The sequence below is a fragment of the Paroedura picta genome, chromosome 6 (genome assembly GCF_049243985.1).
Source record: "Paroedura picta isolate Pp20150507F chromosome 6, Ppicta_v3.0, whole genome shotgun sequence".
Taxonomy (NCBI): domain Eukaryota; kingdom Metazoa; phylum Chordata; class Lepidosauria; order Squamata; family Gekkonidae; genus Paroedura; species Paroedura picta.
This window is the reverse complement of record NC_135374.1, coordinates 56,582,575-56,606,478: the sequence shown is the minus strand read 5'-3', so window position 1 is coordinate 56,606,478 and position 23,904 is coordinate 56,582,575. Positions and strand designations below refer to the sequence as shown.

The following is a 23,904-nucleotide window of genomic DNA, read 5'->3' as shown; positions in this document are numbered from 1 at the left end:
GCATCCAGCTGTTGCGATGCTGGGCGCACTGCAAGTGGCATGCACCCGGCATGTATGGGGGCGGGGCCAACTGCGCTACATTAAACACACCATGTGCTGGGCCCTGGCCCCTCTGCCTTGCGCTGAGCCGCAGACACGCTGGTTCCTTTGGTGGCAAAGAGCTGGCTGTTGCGGCGCCAAGCACACTACAAGCATCCACTTTCTGCAGCTTGCTACTGCTGTGGGCCACCGCCGCCACCGTGGTGGCCACCAACCTAGCAACCCTGTGGAAGGAGCCAGGCAATCCCAAATAGGGTCAGGATCCCAAGGTGAGAACTAGTGATCTAGATTAGCGATCCCCAACCTGTGGGCCTTGGACCACATGTGGTCCATCGACTAATTGGGGGTGGGCCCCGAAGGATGCCTTCTCCCCCCCCCCCCAGCCCTTTACAACACACTTCATTGTTGTGGCGTGTCTGTATCTTATTTTGAAGGGATGTTTAAACATTACCATAGCGATCAGAGAGAGTTAGGGCAGTGGTTGAGAGTAGAGGAGTAAACTACCCCCCCCCCCACCGGGCCTCAGTAAAAGGCATTGAGTGGTCCCCGGTGATAAAAAGGTTGGGGACCACTGATCTAGATGTCTTCTGGCTCACTTCAGGTTACCTAGCTCTGTAGTAAACTATGGGGGTGGCTTCTGTCTGTTTTCCATTCAAGACAATTAGAGAGTAGTATGGTTATCTCCACAGTCTGTTATATGTTCATGGGATACCATACCATTTAATAGAGTTTGTATGACTCACTCAAATTGGTGGTTCCGACGTATTTTCATTATTCATATAAATTAAGTTCTTTAAAAAATAAACTTCCAGTGGGGGGAGCTCCAGCGCTATACTGACATGAACTCCAGCCATAATTGGAAGAAAGTCAAAGATGAATAATTAACTTAGTTATGCAGAAAAACTTTCAGGATGCAAAGAATGCAAATGTTCAAGAGTAGAAAGAACCTGAGTCTGTGTTACACAGACAAGGATGTGATGTTTTATATCAAATGCATAGAGACAGAGAACAATCCAAATTTTTCTACAGAGCCAGCTAATCGGGAGATTGGGAATTACAACTAATCTCCAGATAACGTATATCATTTTTTTCTGGAGAAAATGGCTGCTTTGGAGTGTTGACTGTATACCATTGAGATTCTTCCCTTCTCAAACCCTGACACTCCCCAGATTCTGTCCCATAAATCTCCAGACATTTCCCAACCCCAGCTCTCATCTGAAATGAGAGAACAAGACCATAGATTCAACCAGTAGAAGAAAATGGCTTCAAGCTCAAAAGTGAAGCAGCACTTTGGGCAGAAAGTAGGGCTTAATAAGTACTAAATTTTGTAGTAAATTCTTAAACATTTGAAAATATAGCATGCAAGTTCCAGTCTTAGAAAGCATATTTTAATACAGGTTATTAGTTATAATATCTCAGTGAATTAAAAAAATAATAATGTAAGCTGAAGAGCAGCCATTCAGAGTGAAGGTATTTCCGGGACCGGAGATGACTACTTACCATTTTTGAAACTCTGGACAATAATCTGTATGTTGACTAGTTGAAAATTTTCTTCTATGCCAATTTGTCAATGCTTCACTTTTATTATTGTTGTTTTGAAGTGATTATATCATAATTAATACAGTTATGCAGATCCATTCAGTTTGTATGCCACAGTATTTATAAAGCTACTTGGTTATCCCATAAGTGTTACTTACATTGGTCAGTCAACCTGTGTAGATGGTGACTAACGCATTAACAGAGCTGCGCCCAGCCGATGCAGGCGGTAGCTCAGGGCGGACACTGGACGTTACCCGGACAGCACTTCACCTATAGGGGCGTTTCCAAAATATTAGAGGGAACAATGGTAAGGATAACTGGGGTCCAAAGCAAAGCCTTTATCTAGACGTTTTATATTTGCCAGTTAAGCTGTGTCATTGCCTCCAAAATGCCTGGTCTTTTTTCCCAGGGCTCTCCTCAGGCACAGATAGTATAATTTTATTGAACTTTTAGAATTTTATATGTTGTTTTAAATTGTTCAAATATGTTCATATTTTTATATTTGCTGCCATGGGGGACTCTGATTGGATGGAAAGGTGGTATAAGAATGTTTTAAATTTAAATATATTTGGTTCTTGTTATCCTTGATCTGCCTTTGGACTGCAAGGAGAACAAACCAGTCAGTCCTAGAGGAGATCAGCCCTGACTTTAGAAGGCCAGATCCTGAAGATGAAAATCAAATACTCTGGCCACCTCATGAGAAGGAAGGACTCCCTGGAGAAGAGCCTAATGCTGGGAGTGATTGAAGGCAAAAGAAGAAGGGGAAGATAGAGAATGAGGTGGCTGGATGGAATCACTGAAGCAGTCGGTGCAAACTTAAATGGACTCCGGGGAATGGTAGAGGGCAGGAAGGCCTGGAGGATCATTGTCCATGGGGTCGCGATGGGTCGGACATGACTTCGCAATATCCTTGATCTCAGTGTCTTTCTATATTGTGCCAAGTATAAACAGTTTCAAAACACGCTTTCAGAGTATGAATTTAAAATTTAAACTGTACTTCATTTTATTTTTAAGTGTAAATAGTTGCAGTTGGGAGGGACTCTGTTCCACATAATATATTTCTGGTAAAGCCCTGGAGGAGGAGCTGGTCTCATGGCTTAAGTGCCACTCAGCGTTTAACATCTACTCAGGGTGGCTGTCCCGCCCCTGAGTGCCTCTTCCTCCAACTGGCTTGCCTGTCTGTCTAATAGTCAGCCCATCACCTTCCATCCCCCACCCCTGACCACCCCTCCTTCCACTTCCCTACGATACTTGGAGGCTACAGATCCCTGCTCGTGAGAGCTGCCCCTGCCAGTGAGTTCCCTGCAGCCTGCAGCCTTTCCAGGTCCTAGAGGGGGGGGGCATCCACAGAGGTCTTCCACCCCTCCATCCTCCAATCTAGCACCTGTTGTATTACTGAATGCTACAGGCTTTGCCTCTAGTTACATATAAACTACATAAGACCTCATTCTCCTCATAGTAGTTGTATGGCCAAATGATGGAACAAGTAAAACGAATTTTTAGAAGATCAAAACAGCAGTTTCCACAGTTACATACAAGAAGGCAGCATTGAGGAGTTCTGAATGCATTATCATAGCTCTATGATGTAAACAAGTGCACTGGTAAAATGTCTAACTCATTGTATTCTTTCTCAGGTGCCTCTGAGGAAAAGGGTAGTAGTGGGAAGTCCTTTGGGGTTTTTACCTAGAAAGACAGGGAGATAGCTTCACTTTATTACCAACATGACTTTCAACATTCTTTCAAACTTTGCTTGCTTTAGACCCACATTAATGAGTACGCTTAAAATAGGAATCTGTGGCAATAGATGAAACATTCCAAGTGCTTATGATCAAACTGAAATAGTCATTTTGTTTGTTCAGCTGCACATCTCATGGCTGGTATGAGCTCACTGCATATCTAGTGTATTTATAAGCCACTACACATAAAACTACTTCTCTCTTCTTAGTGCCTCTGAAAATGGTCTTTTACAACCTCTAATTTTATTTTGATTAGTAGTTCAGCATTACAAAGGAAATTGTTGAGTTCCTCCTGTAGCATTAAAGAGGACAAAGCAGGGTATAAATAAATACAAAATTTAATTTCTTGATGTCTTTTATGGCCTCTCCCTTTCTTTTTCCTCTCTTTCTTTCCCCAATCCTTCATATGAACATTTTAGGAAGTATAAATGAATTCAAACTACATAGTCTTTAAAACTTGCAAACACAAAGAAAGAAGTAAATGGCAATGACTTGTAGGTGGCATCTTATTAAACACTCCCTGGCCACTTTTCCTTCCTAGGCAGCCCCCACAGCTTCTTCCCTTCCCCTGCTTACTCCTCTAATTCCAACATATATTTATCCTCCCTCCCATCTTCAGCTTTCCCTCCCTTGCAGCCTCTATGTAGGAGATGATGAATCATTGTGCTGCAGTGGCCAGTGGGTAGAGTTGCCCTCACAATGAATTACAGGGGTCACCACACTTTCACTGGTACCCCTTCGCTCAATTTTCATTTTCTCTTTTCCTGTCAACACCCCAAATCCTTATATAATCCTCTTTTCCTCCATTTTATCTACAAAACAACCTTGTGGGGTGGCTTAGGCTGGGAGTTTCCCAAAATACTATTCTGAAACTTTAACCTGTACACCATGTTGCTTTTGGTGGGATGACTGCTGTTGAACACTAGGAAGTTGCCAGGCCTTGGTGAGTCATGCAGCTTGATACTAATCAAGTTGCCTCAGGTTTGCTGCTGGGCCTAAATTAAGGTGACCAGATGTTGACAGCGGTAAAGCAGGATGGCGGCGGCTGGGGGGGCCGTGGCCCTCCCTCCGACTGGGATGTCTACCCCGCCTTATTCATCCCCCTGGGCAAGGAGCAACATCTCCCTCCCCACCCAACTTTCTAGTCACTTTCCTCCTACTGGCCCCAAAGCGCTGACGACTCCTCCCAGTGGACTTTCCGCGCATCTTCCAACTTAGCTGCCCATCCCAACAGCCCCCTCGAGAGGCACTGGGTACGGCATCCAGGGAAGGGCAAAAGAGAGCAAAGTGCACTTGACTTCTTGCAGCACGGAGAAAGAGAACAGGGGAGGAGTTTTCATTTTAAATGGATGGTTTGCATCACGTGCCTCTCCCAACCCCGCCAAGGTGAAGGCTAGGCTGGACTGCCCCGCCCCTCTCTCAGTGGGAGTGACCCCAAGGGCATTGTTTGACTGCACTGACATCTATGGCTGACCAGCGGCTCCTCTTGTGGGGCGGCACTGGGGGGGCAGCACTGGAGGGCGGTGGCCCTCCCTCCCTCCAACTGGGTTCACCAGCATCCTAAGACTCCAAGGGTAGCTGGCCAGCCAGCGTCTAAGAAACATCATATTGAGTCCGGGCCGGGCGCGGGACGACTGAAGACCGAGGCGGGACCCAGGACATCTGGGTTAAAAGCGTGATAGTCCCGCCAGATTCTAGAAATATGGTCACCTTAGTCTAGATGCAATGGGTCCTCTCTTAGAGGTCAGAGCAGCCTTACAAAGGGTCTAACCCCTCCCCCTGAATTTTCTGACAGAAATAAAGGGCTAAAGGCTGGCAATGCTCTAATGGATGCTTAGCAAGGACCACTGAAGCTATTTGTTTCTTAAAGCTGCTGGTGCTGCTGCTTTAAAAGGTTTTAACTACCTTCTCCATTGTATCTTTGTTTTAGTTTTCAGATTTTTGTACAAACTTGTGGCTTCTCTTAATTTGGAGAAATGTGCCCATTCATGGGTTCAGTCTTCAGCAGTTAAGTATCCATAGATTTGTCATGCTGAGAATTAGATATATTGATGCATAATTTCTTCTTATCCCAATGGGTTTTAAATACAGCTGTTTAGTTGAATGGGAACCACATTCTACAAAACCAGTTGTCACCATTCTACAGTGAAGTTGCAATCCTAGTAGCATTAATTTAACTCTGAGTTAGAACCTATCAATAAAAACAGCAACAGTCTACGTAGTCAGGAACAAATTCTTTTTAAAATTATGTTTTAATGAAAAAAATACATATGAATATAAATGGAAGTATAACAAATAGTTTCCTACCGATTCAGGGAGACACAGTTATCAGTCTAAGGGGGGAAAATCAATGCAGATTATTTAGTCTTAATTTCATACTTTGCCCATCCATTTCACCTAGAAAATTAATATGCTATGGATATAGGTCTATAGTTTGATAGCATAAACTTAGTCACATTAACCAGAATCAATATTACAAATTCATTCCACCACTAGTCATGAAACTGTAATAATTTACCATTTACTTTACCCATTTATTGCATGACAGGAAGATAGCAAGTAATATTGGCAACCTGATATGAACTATATTTGCTTGGAAATAAGCCCCATTGATATCAGTAGGCTTCACTGAAAAACAAATGTGCTCAAAACTGTCTGAATAACAAAGACATAAATTCAAGGCCCTAATTTGGGAAGAGTTAGAGTAATACACAGTGATACTTCAAAATTGATTGAGATGTAGCATGTATCACTCGGGTAAGGCTGTAACTGAATTTTGTGGCTATCCTCATTCGGCTGAATTTCTCAGTGTGAAGTGGGAGGTTTTGCTAATTCTTGTCCCAGCTAAAATAATAAAATCTTTAAACAGCCCGTGGCGCCACGGGCGCCACGGACTATATAATTCGTTAAGCCCCCTAGAGGTGGGCTTTGTCCGTGATGAGGAAGGGTCCGGGTTGGACCCTTCCTCACGACAGACAATCGGAGGGACCAATCGGCAGGTGCGAAGCACCTGCCGATTGGTCCCTCCGATTCCCAGGCTGAGCAACTGTGAGCCGCGCGCAGCGCGCCTGCTGGGGATTCCCTCCCTGCCGGTCTGACGCCTTCTCCCCTTTCAAAACCCCTTTTTATAAAGGGGCTTTGAAACTAGTTAATAATAAAATTAAAATTGACACCAGTTTTTTGCATTTATAAATGGACTAGGATAGTATAAGATACTATAAAAGAAAAGGACATTGGGAAAATTGAAAAAGAAAATAAGACACAAATTCTCTCCATGAATATATATGAAAACCAAAAGAAATGAACAATGGCATGTCTTTTGATTTATAATTTCAGGTCATTGTGATGTATACAAATCACCCCAGCAAATGTTCATAATGAACACTGCTTTGGGCAATTTACAGTGCAATCCTACCCAAGCAAACATGATTTAGCTTAGTCTAATGGGCTTAAGCTGAAGTAAATATTTAGGATTGCACTGATTATTTTAAATATGTCCATGCATCCCACACAGAGATACTTCACTGCCCAAGCCCAATGAAGTATCAATTTGTACCCATTGCACAAACCTCACATTTTTGCATTATGTAACAGAGCAATCCTAAATTAAATTAATCTTTTCTAAATCCATTGAAGTTATTAGGTGCAGCTATGTTTAAGATTGGAGGGAGGGATGGAGGGGGGAGAGAGGGGGGCATCTTCAGAACATGATATGGATATAATCCCGCCTGTCAGTTAAGATCTGCATCCCAAACTCTGGGCTCGGTTTCTTCACCTTCAGAAATGAGGCTGGTGGCAACTAGAGACAGGGTTTTTTGAGTGGTGGCATCTCATCCTTGTAATGTCCTCGCCTGGAGCTTACCATACAGTCTTTAAGGTGCTATCTAAACAATTTCTTCTTATCCTTTAGGAAACATTTCTTCCTAACCAGCCATTTATCTTTTTATTTTTTCCACTGTTTTACAGTTGCTTATGGTCAGAGGCATGTGTTATTAATGCTATTAATACTGTTGTGCTGCTTCTTTGTTCCTGGCTTGTTTTCATTGTTTCATTTTTCATATACAGATTAATAGTTGATGTTTTTCCTATTTTATCGTCGTTTTACTTGCAAGCAGACTCCTGCCAGAAACTGAAGAGGTGGCATACAAGTGTTCTAAATGATAAATAATAAAATCAACGTCTTATATGCATTCTCTTGACAGCATGAACTGTTTCTCGAAACACTGTTTGCATGTGGCTGCTATTTTTTTACCATAGCAGAATGCAGTGCTCTTTAACTACACAGTCATACATGCAGCTTCTTCAATAAAGTCAGCACAGATGATCCACTATACTGACCATACTGAAAGGCCACAAATGAGATTGCATGTAAAAACTAGTATTTGCATGATACCAGCAACCACATCATGTAAGTCCTACTAATATCAGTAGGGGTTCATTTTCCTTGGGATTGGTATTCCAGATTCTCATCAAACTCATTTTCAACACATGCACCATTAAAATCAATGGGGTTTACTTCTATGATTAAATTTAAGATTGGTGTTGGATACAAGGAAATGTTTGCCTTTTCCATTTTCTTACTGCATTATAGTTGCAAATGCATTCATTGTCAGTGTGTATCAGTCAGTGTATTGCCATCCTGTGGTATACATTGCCAGATAAAGGATCTAGATTTTCTACCACATTATGTTCAGATTTAGAAAATAACAGGGCAGTGATCCAGAGTTCCATGTACAGTACTTCTGCTACATACCTTAGTGTGGTCCACTTTCCATCATAGAGACTACTGATATCAGTTTTGTGTATGTGCATGTACCTTCTTAAATTAGGGGAAAATCTTTGTAAAATAAATCGGATCCATTAGAACAAATAATGGGAATAGATAAGCCCCCAATTATTTTACTTAAAATAATATCTCAAACAGATAAAATATCCATTATATTAAACTAGTGGCTGACAAGCATTATATCAAATTTAGATATCTGCATATTCTGCAAGTGTTCCAACACATTGTAGGAACCTTTGAGGGGGAAGGTAAATCATTTGCCCAACATTGGAAAGACCCTAGATTTTTTATTGTTCCAGGCAGATCCATTCAAAGTTATGAAGATCCCTGTCTCTTCTGATACTGTATTCTGAGCTTCTCTAGCTGTTCAACACATTGTGTCTGGGCCAGCTTCAGTGTCCGGTTTTCTTCCGTAAGGTCTGAATACTCCTTTGCTAGCTGAGCAGCATCCATACTCTCGTCCTCAGCTTGATCCAACCTAGCGATCAGCTCCTTTCTGGTAACAAAAGAAAAACTGTGTGAGGTTTCAGAGAAATGCCATGTGTAGACACAAAAAATAAGTTCATTACTCTTCTTTAGAATGGCTTACGCTTAGTGGTTTGAGGGATGTTTAAGTAACGTAACAAGTGATCAGCTATTTATGTAAGGAATAGCAGAAGCTCTGTTCTAGAAAGTTATACTTCACACATACACAGCAATGACAGGCTATTCCTGTGTGTGTAATGTTGACAGCTTATTTCTTGGGCTCTCAGCATAAGTATCTGATGTAAATCACTAATGCACTATTTCCGCTAGGTCTATTCCTGCCTCTAGATAGGCCGCTGAACCATCTGTATCTAAACAATGGATGTCTGAGATCCTTTTCTTTACCTGGTGAAGCCTAAGTACTAACTATTCTCTTGGGAGTTCTCCCTATGGCTTCCCCGCATCCTATCTGAAGTAATGACAGAATTTCCTTTCACCTAATTCTCCTACCACCCCTCAAGGTTCCACAATCTTTCATTGACTGATGCCACTGAGAATTGAGAATCTGTATATGTCCCCTGTAGGCAGGAATTTGCAGTGATACCTGGAGATCAAAAATACAGTCTGTCACAAAGCACCAGTATTTTAAATCTCCCTATCCAGAAACCTGTCCACTGTCCTTATGCCACATAGGCCTGCAGTCATCAAGTTTCTTTTTAAATACTTTTTTATTAATAATTTTAATTCAAATAAAAGAAAAAAGGAGAAAAATAGAAAAAGGAATATAAGATAGGGGAGGGGAAACTAAAAGTACAAATGACAGACATGCCCTGAACCTCAGGGAAGGGTGGTATATAAATGTAAATAAACAAAAATAAAATAAATATCAAACTCATTACAGTTAAGTTTTGTTTCCAGTCTTCCACATATGCTAATCTCAGATTGTAAGAATAATAAACACACTCTGAGAAAAGGCATATTTTAAATTGGATGCGTGTTTTGTTTTTTAAAACAAGGTTTTGACTAGTGAACCCAGTAGCAGTTGGAAAGTTAAGCCCCTTCTCCTTTTCCAACACTGCGGTCAAGGCAAATTGTGAGTATACAAGTCTGTAAACAGCATTTCAGACTGATTGAAATGTGTGATTTTTGTATAGCCTGTTTGTGGCCTTACACACGTGGCCTAAACACACATATTCCAAGACTGTACATATGAAAAACAACTCTTGTTTTAGTCTGCCCAGATACATATATTTTGACAATACATTGTAATTCCTATTAAAAAGGAGGAACTAGAAAGCAAATAGGATAAATTGCTACTAATATAAAACTGACAAAGCCCTCCCCAGGCTACTGAAAGATAGCAAGAACTGGGAAAGGAAATACTATCTTAGAGCCAAACTAGATGTTACAATAGGCACAGGTCCAATCCATAGCTGCCAACTCCATTTTAGAGACGAACCTACCACTGAAATATTGCTGCAACACTATGTAATCTTGTTCCTCCACATCTAGCTTATGGCGGGGGGGGGGGTGTTTTGGCACTTCACAATGTGCATGGGAAGGGGACAAGATTCATGGTGCTGTCATATTGTGGGCTCCTTCTACCAATTCTTAAGCAGCTAAATTCTCCTCTAAAATGGCATGGGTGGCCATGGGTGGACCAGTGGCTGCCATGGTGTCTAGTCGGGCCTTGAATGAACTTCTTTACCAGGGATGTTTGTTAATTCCCTGTCACTTAGATTATCTATTGATCCGTGATTGCTTCTCTTCCTGCTTCTCTCATTTCGTGCAGTAGTGAAAAGTATTACAGTCATTAAAAATACCAGAGATTACAGATTGTCTTTATTAATAGTTGCATTCAGTATATTAAATGTGTTAAAGAAAGGGGTGATTCAGCTTGGGCTTTGATTAGTTAATTTCCAGTTGCTAAAACAGCAGGGGTTTTACATTTACCATATTGCTCCAAATGGCAATGTTCCCCTATGAGGACATCTGTGGTTCTAATTTTTTGCTCACTCTTACTGGATACCCTTTACAACTGCAGTTTACAGGAGGATTGCAAGGAGACTGATGTTGGAGAATAGAAGTAGTGTTTTATACCCTACTTTTCACTATCATGTGGGAGAGTGAGGAATCAGACGGAGTTCTCCGGATCAGAGACCACCACTCTTTAACCACTACAACAAACCGACTCTCCCCTACACCACTCTCCATAGGTAGGGAGAGTTGAGCAAGCAAGATGGAAGCCAAGTGCTCATCAATTTTATGATAGATTAATAGTGTGGTGACCAATACAAGGTCTAAAAAAACTACACAGGTGAAGTTGCATTTCGTAATCAACTTAAACAAGTGTCAACATATGTAAGAAAATAAAGCTATATATCTATAGTTCTGCCTGTGTGAACACTGATTAAAACACAGAATGCTATACTTTAAGCCAGCTGTACACAAGCAACTGCTACCAAGATATCTGAAATAGCAGAAATTGCTACAGAATGACAGTCCTGGACTCATTATTATAGTACTCAGTAACAGTGGCTGTTTAATGTGCAGTTTGCCAGTGGTGCAGTTTTAAATCATTTTTATCCCACCTAGCAGACATAGTTCGTCATATAGTTCTTCACAACAGCCAAATGAGGTATATTATACTGTGTCTCTTGTCTTGTTTAGTACAACCAGTGAATTTATTGACTACCAGTATCCTAGGTCTCAAGGACAGATTGGGAAGCCAAAAGAGCTCTGGAAAGCCCCCCCCCCCACAACAGCCTGCTAGCAGCAGCTGCTAGGGCCACCACCTTGCCACAACCGCAACTATGTGGGCTGCCTTGGATGGGATGATAACTGCACCTCATTTGAAGTCAGGGTGGCCCTACAAGTGATTCCCTAACCAATCCATCCAAGATTTTTATGATGTATATACTTTTCTTACATTGTTTTCTAATTCTTACAACCTTCCTTTATTGCTTTACTATGTTTTCATTACATTACATTAATTACAGCAAGGTTCTTGCTGCGGGAGGGGGGGGGGAGAGGGAAGCGCGTATGTGCGTTTGTGCCTGACGGGGCCGCACATGTGTGCATGCACAGAGCTGTCACGCATGCGTGGGGCCCCAGGTCGCCCTCTTCCCCCACCCCTTGGCAGCAGTCCGCAACCTGGAAAAGGTTGCAGACCGCTGTCATAGACATTTTATGGATTCTTTATATCTATGACAGCTTGCTAATCTTTCACTGCATTTCACAGAGATTATCATATTTTGTTTGACTCTGTAAACTCTTCTGGAATACACTGATATAATTTACTACAGCATTTTTATTGAATCCATCAAACCCATCAGCAAACATTTTATAGATTTCTTTATAGCTATTAGTACTGTGAAGAATTCTGTTTATGCCAGAATAATGTTTTCAACATTTCAAATAATTCGCAACATAGGTTCTTGGCCAAATGCTTTCCACGGTAGAACAAAATATAAGTTTTTAACAAGAAAACAATTTACTTATAAGACTTTTAAAGTTTTCTTGATATTAAGACAGTAAATTTACAATGTACGGAGGCAGGGGAAATGGGAAACTGGAAAGTACACACTTGAAAGAACAACAAAGCCATCTTTTTGAAAGGTCAGAACTGAATTTTAATACCTCCTGAATTAGTATTATTTTTGAGCACATGACAAATTACTGTTGGTTCTTTAGGAGAAATAACACTCACTTCCTTTCTTCAAGAAGAGCAATTTCCTTTTTGACTTCATAGTATTCTTCTGCTATTTGACAGTGCTGTTTGAACACCTGCATAGATTCCTTTGAGTCATGACAAGGAGGGAGGGGCTTTACAAACAAAAGAAAAACCAGTTAAGGCTCTTTGCATTCAAAATGAATCCTTAGAAACTATTTTAGTATAAATGAATTCTTTTGTTAGAAAGTTGAAATACCATTTTATGAAAATACAAGGAGTGCTTTCCTATCTGTCAGAAGAAAAATAACATGAATTTTCATTTTTCCAGAAACAGCCATAATAATCTGTTGAGCAAAGTTGGAGCCCAGTTGCCCCTTTAAGACCAACAAAGTTTAATTCTGGGTATAAGCTTTTGTGTGCATGCAGACTTCATAAAATACCATAAATTGTTACAAATTTTAGATATATTTGTTGTAAAAGGCATGTACACTATTGGATGTTTTAATCATTCCTATTATACATTATTGTTTTATATGACAACTAGTGAATAGTGAATAAGCCAGCTGCACACTGGAAGGCAGTGGGTGCTAGCGGGGCATGGGAGTGGGGGGGAGAGGTGGAGGGAGGCAGAGGTGACAAGGTGAAGCATGGAGCAGGCTCCGGCTGCCCCCTGTAACCTCATACCATGCTCGGGGCTGGGACTCCTGGGTGGGCGCACCTCGAGCAGTCTGGAAGCGGTGTGGAGAATTTTGTTGGCGGTGGAGGGTTGCAGGTGGCAGGGGCAGGGGCAGGGTGGGGCGGTGGCAGATGGCTTGGGGCCAGCTACAGCTCGTAGCCGCAGACAGCAGAGACTCTCCAGGGCTGGCATCAGGTCCTAGGGCCACTGCTGTGGATGTGAAGGCACCAGTACAGCCTGCTTGCAGGCACTGTTGCGTCCTCGCTGTTGGGTGGGGACAACAGTTCATTGTGGGTGTTGCTCCCACCTCGGGCCGGGACCTGATAATCGTGGGCATCACTGGCTCATCCTAGTGGCTACGTGCACCAGCTCTTTGGGGCTGGCACCTCCTTCTTACAGCAGCCACTGGTGCTGCTGCCCCCACCTCTGGGCAGCTTCTGATACTGGCGGCCGGCGCTGCCTTGCCTTTGCTGCTGCGGCCACCTGCTCTCTGCCACCACCAGCTGGGTGGAGCAGCAGGGCACTGGAGATGCGCTGTCTCTGGCAGCCAGGCTTGTCTGTGGCCAGGCTGCCGGAGAGGCAAGCGGATGCTTAGGCAAGGCAGCGTTCATAGGGGCTGGACCAATAAGAGTGGCCCTGATTGGCCTGGGTTCGAGTCCGGACACTGTCCACCCCCTGGGCAGTTTCCCAAATATTAAGAGGAACCATGGATAAGGATCAATAGGGAAGTACGTTGAACAGAAAATATAATGTGAAAAAGTATGTTGTTCCCAGACTTCCTTTGATTCAGTAAACAGGCAATCTCGGCAACTGGGCTTTGCGGCCCGCAGGGAGGATGCAACCTCCCTCCCTGCTCCCTCCCAACAGGAGCGTACCTGTGGACTGCAAAGCCCTGTCGCTGCCTCTCTCCTCGTGGGTGACAATGCAGGCTGCAGCCACAAGGCTTCTGCAGGCAAGAAGGGAGGGATGGGAGCTGGAGAAGGAGGGCCAATCAGGGTGGACCTGGACAGACAGGGCCCTGGACAGTCTCCTCCCACAAGGCTGTTTCCCAAATATATAAGGGAGTGAAATAGTGTTAAAGATGTCCTGATCTTATTTATGGCTAGAGAAGCATGAAAGAAGAAATTTTTAATCAACCTGGTAATCGGGTTATTAATGAGATATATATGTATGGAACAAATGTGGTGATTAGTCAGCCATTGCTACCTTTCATTAATATCAGCTGTAAGAGAAGGGGTGTGCTTGAAACACAGATACAGGTTTTTAAAAACTGGGAGATATTATGTTTTGGATGTAATTATATATTGGATGTAATTATTGATACCTGGAGTATAATGCAATGATCATAATACATGGCAGAAAGTATTAGATTAGGAAAATGATGTTATATATACAAAGGGGGCATTATTCTCTTGTGAACATACAGTTAATAGTCTGAACTCATCAGACCTAAGATTATTTGGATTTGGATGGAAAACCACCAAGGAATACAAGAGTATACAAGGCAGGTAATGGCAACCCCCCTCTGATAATCTGTTGCCTTGAAAACCCTATTGGGTCTCCATATGTCTACTGTAACTTGACAGCAATAATGATGATGATGATGAAGATAAATTATGATATAAATGATCAAAATAAACATTCTAAGGCAACCTATAGTGAAGTGATTGTACTGGAGTTCACTAATCACAGAATGGTACGTCACTCATGGTCCCATGACTGGTCCCCAGGGACATTTGGCCTGTGTTTTTCAAATGAAAGAACTCTCAATTTTTTCTTCCACAATGCCATTGCTGTAATTTATCATCTATACCCAATAAATTAGAGTCTGTAGGTCTGTCAAAATCTAACACCAAAAGCTGATGAGGAAGAAGGGTCTTAAGATCTTGACCTGGAAAATTGGCTCTTTTCCAGACCTTCATCCCCCCCCCCCATTCTTAATTTTTATAATTATAATCCATGCTTTCTCATCATGGGTTGCATGAAACCGTGGGGATTCTTGACAGCCCTGGAAGGCTTTGCAAGTGAGTGGGAGTTAATTTTTAAAATATTTTAAAAATCTATTAAACATTTTTGGGTGATATTGACCATTTATGGTCAGTTGACCTGCCCCCCATGGGCAATGATGGGCCTGGAGGGGGTAGAAAGGGGAGCGGAGGGGCCCCAGGTAGACATGTACACTGCTATGCTTACCAACCATATTCTTCACCATTGCACTCCTTCTGGGGTTCCTCGAAGCCTGAAGAATGCTTCAGGGGTTTGTCAATGGTAAAAATATTGAGAAAGACTGGCCTAAACTGATGAAGAGTTCTGGTGAGCTCAAAAGCTGGTACAATGTTTATGTCAATTTGTTTGGTTCTAATCAATGGCAAACTGAGAGCCAGTTTGGTGTAGTGGTTAGGAGTGCGGACTTCTAATCTGGCATGCTAGGTTCGAATCTGCGCTCCCCCACATGCAGCCAGCTGGGTGACCTTGGGCTCGCCACGGCACTGAAACTGTTCTGACCGGGCAGTAATATCAGCACTCTCTCAGCCTCATCTACCCCACAGGGTGTCTGTTGTGGGGAGAGGAATGGGAAGGTGACTGTAAGCCGCTTTGAGCCTCCTTCGGGTAGGGAAAAGCAGCATATAAGAACCAACTCTTCTTCTTCTTCTTCATATGGATTTTGTTTCTTTCATAGGACAAAGCCAGCTGTTTCTCACTGGCCCCAGTCCCTTGACATTCCACATACAAGTCACCAGAAGGCAGGGAAAAGACAGCAGTTACAAGGACTATGGTGCCATGAATATATTTCAGAGAGCTTTCCATACAGGGGTTTGAGCCCACACTGGTAGCTGAGTTCCCGTGTACTAGGCAGACACAGGGGGGAGGAAACATTGCTGCCCCAGCCAAAGCATTCTCATACTCCCATAGCTCATATCATTGATAATTATGATGGATATTATGATATTATGATGGATATTATGATGCATATTCATTTGCCAAATGAATAGAATGCAAACAGTGGGTTAGCAATAAAAATCACACAAATATTGCATTTTGGCAAATGGAGTGCATGGGTATAATTCCCAGTAAGGGGGCACTAGCCAGAAGGCAATGTTCACCATTCATCTAGCAATAGGCCAAGCAGAAGTAAAACAGGAAGCAAGGCTGGGCTGGAACCTGAGTCTGCCACACTCATGAGCAGTCTTTTGACCAGTCACCCACTTGGGCAACAAGAAACAAGATAAATCATAGGGCATTAGGTATCTCACAGCAGCCATGCCATCAGCAATATGGAGCAGGGCATAAATAGGGGCCTTGGATATGCTACCTCTGTTTCAACTCACCCATGGGGGAGCCCTAAGGAAGTTCAGCTGGATTCTCGAAGAACAGCTGACTTTTCCACTCAAGTTCATTAACTTGTCCCCACGTACTCCACATTTTGGCTACTAAGCCCCCCCCCCCCCCAAAGCATTTCCCTCTTTCACTGTTTGAATTTTTTAAGTTATTAAAATATTTAAATCATGTCATGTCAGGATTAAGCTCCAGTTTCTTAACCCTCATACCTCCCAAAACAGCCTTCAGATACTGGTTTGAGGCTTCTACAGCCTCTCTGAGATCCGCTAGAAATATGAGAGAGAGAGGAGAGCAGTTTCAACTGCATATTGTTGACAACCAAGCCCCAATGTCCAAATAACTCAGTGATTTCATGAAAAGATAGAACCTTTTGGGATCCCACAGGATTTCATAGGACCCCAAAGGACATCAGGCTGAGCAGCAGGTCCCCAGCATCATCTTCTGAAATGTACCTCCAGGTAGGGCTAAAACCACCCCAAAATGGTGCCTCCCAGTCCCAACCCAGAAGATCAGTTCAGAAGGATATCATGATAAATGGCATCCAGAACTATTTGCAAACCCTGTTCTACAGGTTTTTATATTCTACATTCCCCTCCTAGATGGAAATCCCAAGTAAATGACCATGACTTATAAATTAAGCAAACCAAAATAACCCAGAGCTCCTTGCATGACATGGAACCATTACCATTTAATCAGGTTATTCTGCTAATATGTTTATATTTAGTGAACAGCAACAGAATTTAGACCAAAATCAGAAATAACATTTTGCTGATAACTATGAATAATACTTCTAAATGGGTGCTTCTGAAATGATTAGTTTTTTCCCAGTAAAACAACTAGCTGCTTAAAATGAAAATAAAAGACTTAAGTTAATTCATCTGCTGTCCAGCTGAGCACTCAGCATTCCTCATATAAAAGCAAATCTATTTCTATTCCTGTTACCTCATTTTGGACTCCTCTATTTGTGGAGAAACATGCTTGGATTCACTGTGTGGGGAGTGGTGCAGCATGCCATACTAGTTTTACCCCTCTTAAAATGGGACAATATTTTCCCCCTATAGGATGGATTATAAGATTATAAAGTAATTCCACAAAATGAGCTGTATGTGATATTTCAAATGACCCCTGAAGAACAAAAAAGCTGCTATTTCTGCTCATCATTCTCTTGAGTTAATTTTAAATACCATTACTATTTGTGTAGTATATCAAGCAACAAGCAGTTTCATTCTCTCAACTATGAGGGAAATTAGACTAACATTCATTTACTTACAACAATATGGCAAAAATTGAGTCCAATGGCACCTTTAAGAGTTGTTGTTGTTATGTGCGAAGTCGTGTCCGAGCCATCGCGACCCCATGGACAATGATCCTCCAGGCCTTCCTGTCCTCTACCATTCCCCGAAGTCCATTTAAGTTTGCACCTACTGCTTCAGTGACTCCATCCAACCACCTCATTCTCTGTCGTCCCCTTCTTCTTTTGCCCTCGATCGCTCCCAGCATTAGGCTCTTCTCCAGGGAGTCCTTCCTTCTCATGAGGTGGCCAAAGCATTTGAGTTTCATCTTCAGGATCTGGCCTTCTAAAGAGCAGTCAGGGTTGATCTCCTCTAGGACTGACCGGTTTGTTCGCCTTGCAGTCCAAGGGACTCGCAAGAGTCTTCTCCAGCACCAGAGTTCAAAAGCCTCAATTCTTTGACGCTCGGCCTTCCTTATGATCCAACTTTCGCAGCCATACATTGCAACTGGGAAGACCATAGCCTTGACTAAACGCACTTTTGTTGGCAGGGTGATGTCTCTGCTTTTTAGGATGCTGTCTAGATTTGCCATAGCTTTCCTCCCCAGGAGCAAGCGTCTTTTAATTTCTTTGCTGCAGTCCCCATCTGCAGTGATCTTGGAGCCCAGGAAAATAAAATCTGTCACTATCTCCATTTCTTCCCTACCTTTAAGAGTAACAAAGATTTATTCAATGCCCGAGCTTTCGTGTACATACACACTTCCTCATGCACACGAAACCTCAGGCCTTAAATAAATCCTTGTTTGTCTTAAAGGTGCCACTGGACTCAAATTTTGTTGTACTACTATAGCTATGCATTTGAATCTTACAACAATATAGTTTTGGGGCCATATGTAAATATTTGAGCATGGTTTTCAATGTGCCATCTCATCCCATGCTCCCATAGATACATACATCCCACCTTATAATGCCAGAAAATGTACTGACAGGTGACCAGGATCCAATAACTTGCCCTAGGAATTCTAATATAAGATTGTCATGGCACTGTAGTGGTTAAGACAGTGGCCTCAAATCTGGTGAGCTGGGTTTGATTCCCCTCCTCTCCACATGCAGCCAGTTTGGGCATGTCACAGCCCTAATTGTTCTGTTCTCGAAGAAGAAGAAGAAGAAGAAGAAGAAGAAGAAGAAGAAGAAGAAGAAGAAGAAGAAGAAGAAGAAGAAGAAGAAGAAGAAGAAGAGTTGATTCTTATATGCCAACATAACAGTACTGTCAGAGCTCTCTCAGTCTCACTACCTCTCAGGGTGTCTGTTGTGGGGAGAGGAAGGGAAGGTGATTGTAAGCCTTTCTCTGTGACATTACGTCTAGGTTTCCCCTGAAAGTGATGTAATACTGCTGGTTATGCCAGCATTCTTCTTAAATCCCACCCCCTCATCCCACCACTGTTCTGTCACTCCTGACAACCCTTTTTTGGCTCTGGTGGGACTGTTTACAGTTTTTATACAGAAAGGAGTTCCATAGAGATCTATGTAATCTAGGTTTAGCAAATTCAAGTGGGTAGTCATGTTGGCCTAATCTACGTTTAGCAGGTTACACATTTGAGAAGATTAATATTAAATGAAACTCAGAATTTTGAAACAGAACTTTAAAAAGTTAGATTACTCCTGCCCTCAGAACTGCAAGTTTTGTTTTCTCCACTGCGACCAATAATCTTTTTCTAGTTCACATACTAGGCTTCTTAATATGCGCAGAGAGAAGAAAGAAGACCCCCGTCCCATTTGCTGGTGGATAGTTTTACTATTAGAACCTGGGCTGCCGGGTTTCTGGTTATGTTGAGGGACCTCCTGCTGGCAAGCAGCAACAGGGAAAACAAACAAACAAAAGCAAGACAAATAGCTCTTGGGCTTGACAGTGTAATGTCACTTCTGGCTATTTTACTGTCTCTGTGTGTTGAGTAATTCTCATGTTACAGTCAACCCATGTATGAATGTATGATACAAACCTCAAATTTATCTAGAAACTAGTATACAGTATCATGTATAAAATGTATATGCATTGATTTTTATAAAGCAGGAAATACGTGCATTCATTGTAACATGAGAATAAGGCTTCTAAAACTAGCTAGAAGAGAGGAAAGACAGCTAAGGTTATACTGGGAATGCTTCCTGCATTGCATGTACACTACTTACTATCTGTTGTCCTGTAGATGCCTTGTAATTATGACAAGGACAGAACAGATGTAGCATGTATTGGTCACTGTGTTCCATCAAGCATTTTACTGAGTGGCTCAGAGTTAATGGTAACTGTGCAAATTGCATGATGCATATGCATTAGTTTTAATTCTTGATGATCTTTATAGCTATTTTTATTAATAAAATATAATTTATAGCACTCAAATAAAAATGCATTCTTTAACCGCTCCTGCGGAGCAGATAAAATAAAGCAGTATGGGCCCCGAGGGGGGGGCCTGTCCGGGATGACGAAAGGTGCCGATTGGCTCCTTCCCCTGGACTGACGAATCGGAAGGTGTAAAGCGCCTCCCAACCCCCCCCCCATGTCGGTCACCTTTGGCCAACCGCCTCCATTACCAGCCTGCCCGCAGACAAGACAGATATGTTGTGGGCCTCGGCCGGCAGGCAGCGATAAGGGGAGGGCCACTGGACCTCACTCTTTGCCGGCCCCAAAGCCGCCTCCTCGGCTGACAGCGGCCAGCAAAGAGGCTTCGGGGACAGGAACGAGGCAGGGCCCCGAACCTGCCTCCTCGGGGGGGGGGCTGCGGCCAAGAGGCTTCAAGGCACAGGAAGTGCCTGGTCGGGAGGCCCAAAGGCTTCATGGGGACGGCCGCCCGCACTTCCCGAAGCCTCCCACTGCCCCACACGAGGCCCCGGGAAGCCTTTGCCCCGCGAAGGCTTCCCCGGGGACCGGCCCTGCCAGCCACGCCTGTGCGTCAACCCCAGAGCGTTGGCCCGCGGTGCGGCAGGCCCCGGGGAGACGGCCCTAGCACCCATTTTATTAAAAAATAAAATGGGCTTTAAATTAAATTATTAATTAAATTATAATTAAATTAATTAAATTATAATTATAAATTATAATTTGGCTGGTGATAATATAATTAGGGTTGGGTGTGTTCCCAGGGTTGGCAGGGGGAGTGCTCTTTTTCCTTGAGTTTTATCAGTAGCCATCCTAGTTAAGGTACATAACAAGTACACTGAGACTCATATATTTGTGTTATGTTCTGATATGCATACTGGTCTCCTGCTCTCAGGGGCTTTTTCATTCAAATCAATTGGGAGTTAATGCATACCAGCTGTTTTAAAGTAAAATGAAGGAATGTGTGTGAACTCAGAAAACTGTGGGACTGGATTATTAGCATGCACCTAAATTTTCAGAATACTTATGTAAGCACAAACAGCCATTTCCATAGAAAAAGGAAGGCCCTTGGTTCCTGTTTTGCTTTTAAAGTTGCACTATATTATAGAGCAATTTCACTGTGAACAAATCACATCATCATGTCTCTAGACACTAAATAATCAGAACAAATTTAACAAGGCAAAATATAGAACACAAAGCGCCCTGTTCCAAGAACTTAAAGGTGAACTAAAGTAGTATCTCTGGTATTGAGGCCAAGAACTTCCATGCTACAATAAGCTAATCTAAAAAAAATTACCCACCAGTAATTGAACAGCCTGAACAACTAATCTTATGAGAAACAGAAATGCTTCTGTTAGGTAGCATTCTCAAATCTATGTAGATTAGGCAAATTAAAAAAACAAGACCACTGAGTTCCTATTTTATTTATTTAAAACATTTATTAGCCACCTGCCTACCTTGTGGAACTCAAGATGGCTTACAGTATAACAATGATCATAAAACAACTAAAAGATAGCAGTTTAAAATCTCAAGACTGTCAGTTAATAAAATGCAGGTCTAAATAACACTGTCTTCAGCTGTCTCCTGATGATTGGAAATGAGGGGGAAAGGCACACCTTCCTGGGGAGGCTGTTCCATAATCATGGGGCTGCCACCAAAAAGGCCCTCTCGTGTTCCTACTAGGTGAGTTTCTTTAATTGGTAGGACACTTAGGAAGGCCTCTCCCTGTGTCCTTAATTCCCAGGCAGGAACATATGGGAGAAGACAGTCCTTCAGATACCCTGGTCCAAGCCATGTGGGGCTTTAAAGCAGTGGTCCCCAACCTTTTTATCACCGGGGACCACTCAACGCCTTTTACTGAGGCCCGGTGGGGGTGGGGTAGTTTACTCCTCTACTCTCAACCACTGCCCTAACGCTCTCTGATCGCTATGGTAATGTTTAAACATCCCTTCAAAATAAGATACAGGCACGCCACAACAATGAACATAAGGAACATTTTATTTTCATGGAAATTTTAACTCATGACAATGACAAATCAATGGGAACCCTGAGCTTGTTTCTCTGCAACGAGATAGTCCCATCTGGGAGTGATGGGAGACAATGACACCCGAAGTGTGTTGTAAAGGGCTGGGGGGGGGGGATGAAGTAAAGGGCCGGGGGGGGGGGAGAAGGCATCCTTCAGGGCCCACCTCCAATTAGTCGAAGGACCATATGTGGTCGGCAGCCCACAGGTTGGGGATCGCTACTTTAAAGGATACAATCAACTCTTTGAATTGGGCTTGGGAATGGATTGATAGCCAGTGCAATTGCTGTAGGATTGGGTTCACATGTTCCTTGCAGCTGGCCATGAACAGCAGTCCTACTACAGCATTCATGACTAATTAGCCCGAGTGGAACACATTGCAGTAGTCCAGACTAGATGTAAATAAGGCATAGATCAACATGATTAGATCTGATTGCATCAGGATTGAACAGTGGATGCACCTGCCAAAGCTGGGCGTAAACACTCCAAGTTACCACAGCCACCTAAGTTTCTAAGGTGACTGCTGTATCAAGTAGTATGCCCCAGCTGTGAACCTGGCTTTTCAAGGGAAGTATAACCCCAGTCCATTCTACTAAGCTAGAAAACAGAAGTCTCGTTAGGATTAAGTTTCAGCTTGTTTACCCTCACACAATCCATTACTGATTTCAAGAACTTGTTCAAAACCTCAACAGCACCCTGAGAATTAGATGGAAATCATGGTACAGATTAGTATCATCCATATATTGGTGACACCACAGCCCATACTTCCTGATTCAGATGCTTTTGTCCAGCATACAGACATTAGCTACATATCCACCATCAGCAATTTCTCTCCTGGACCCTTGTCCGCTTTCTTCCTTTGCCGCAGTGAGAGGGAGATGAGATGGAATCCTGAATATCTTTTAGCCTGCCACACTGAGCCCACCAAGGAAAGAGAGCTTTGCCTTAGGCATGTAGTAGGAAGAATACCCTACCCTGTGTCTCCTGTACTTTTGTAAAAATAAATCCAGGGTATGGCAACCAGAGCTCCTGTCCTGGGCATCACTTGAGGGGGGTGCCACTGACTTGAGCTTCTTCCTCCTGTGCCCACACACCCTGCTGGAGGTCTTCTGGTGAAATGGAAGTGCAGAGCCTTCTTGGTTCTGGCCCCCACCTGGTGGAACGAGCTCCCTGAGGAGATCAGAGCCCTGCCCGACCTTCCACAGTTCCGCAGGACCTGCAAAAGGAAGCTCCTCCACCAGGCATTCGCTTGAGGCCAACCGTCTCAGAACACCTGCTGGTCCCCCCAGACACCCTCCCATGACTGCAATAACTGACCTCCCAATGTTGTTGTTATTTATACTACTAATGTTCCTATAGATTACTAAGATGATTATTGGAAATAATGAGGCATTGAACTGTTATAATGTTTTGAAAGTTGTTCATATGTTCCATGTTAGATAATGTTTCAATGTAAACCGCCCAGAGCTGCAAAGAATGGGCGGTATAAAAATCCAAATAAATAAATAAATCTCTCCAGTTGGGCTCCCAAACAGCCATGTGTACTCTCCTCTCCTTGCCATTTGTTTTAGAACTGAGGCCTTTTGTGCTGCTGCTAGTTGACCACCTAGGTGAGATACCCCAGCCCCACCATCCCTCCCCCGGCCTCCTCACCTGCCGGCTATATGGCATAGCGTGACTCTTTCCCCCAACCAGGCAGACATGTGGCACGTGGCATCTTTGGCACCTTTAAGGAGGGCAGGCTGGAGTACCAGCAGTGGATCTGCTTCACCTGCCAGCCCTAGACCTCCTGCTTTCTTGGAAGGTAGCAGTCTGGCAGGTATCCTTGCAGAGATGCTCTCTGGTATGGCAGGGTTCTGCAAGCTGGCCGTCCCTTTCCTTCCTTTGTCCCAGGGCTTGCAGCTGAACCCCTTGCAATCCCCTTCAAAGGTTGAAGGGCAGGGAGTAGGAAAAGCCTGCAAAGATCCATGGAGGAAGGATCCTTCTCTATTTAGGGTTGTGGCAAGCCCACCCAAAGCTGCACACAGCT

The 23,904-nt window shown here is 43.1% G+C and overlaps 1 protein-coding gene across 2 annotated transcripts in view; it reads right to left on the bottom strand.

Annotated features, from left to right (window-relative positions):
• Positions 1–5,536: 5,536 nt before the first annotated feature.
• The window catches only part of MAP3K7CL (MAP3K7 C-terminal like), a 40,521-nt gene continuing 22,153 nt past the window's right edge, over positions 5,537–23,904 (bottom strand). For both annotated transcript variants that reach the window (XM_077342500.1, XM_077342502.1), the window contains 2 exons: positions 12,275–12,390; positions 5,537–8,596 (listed from right to left, as the gene is read on the bottom strand). In XM_077342500.1, coding sequence (XP_077198615.1) covers positions 8,416–8,596; positions 12,275–12,390 — 297 coding nt within the window. In that variant the 3' untranslated portion in view covers positions 5,537–8,415. The remainder of the gene's footprint in view (positions 8,597–12,274; positions 12,391–23,904) is intronic.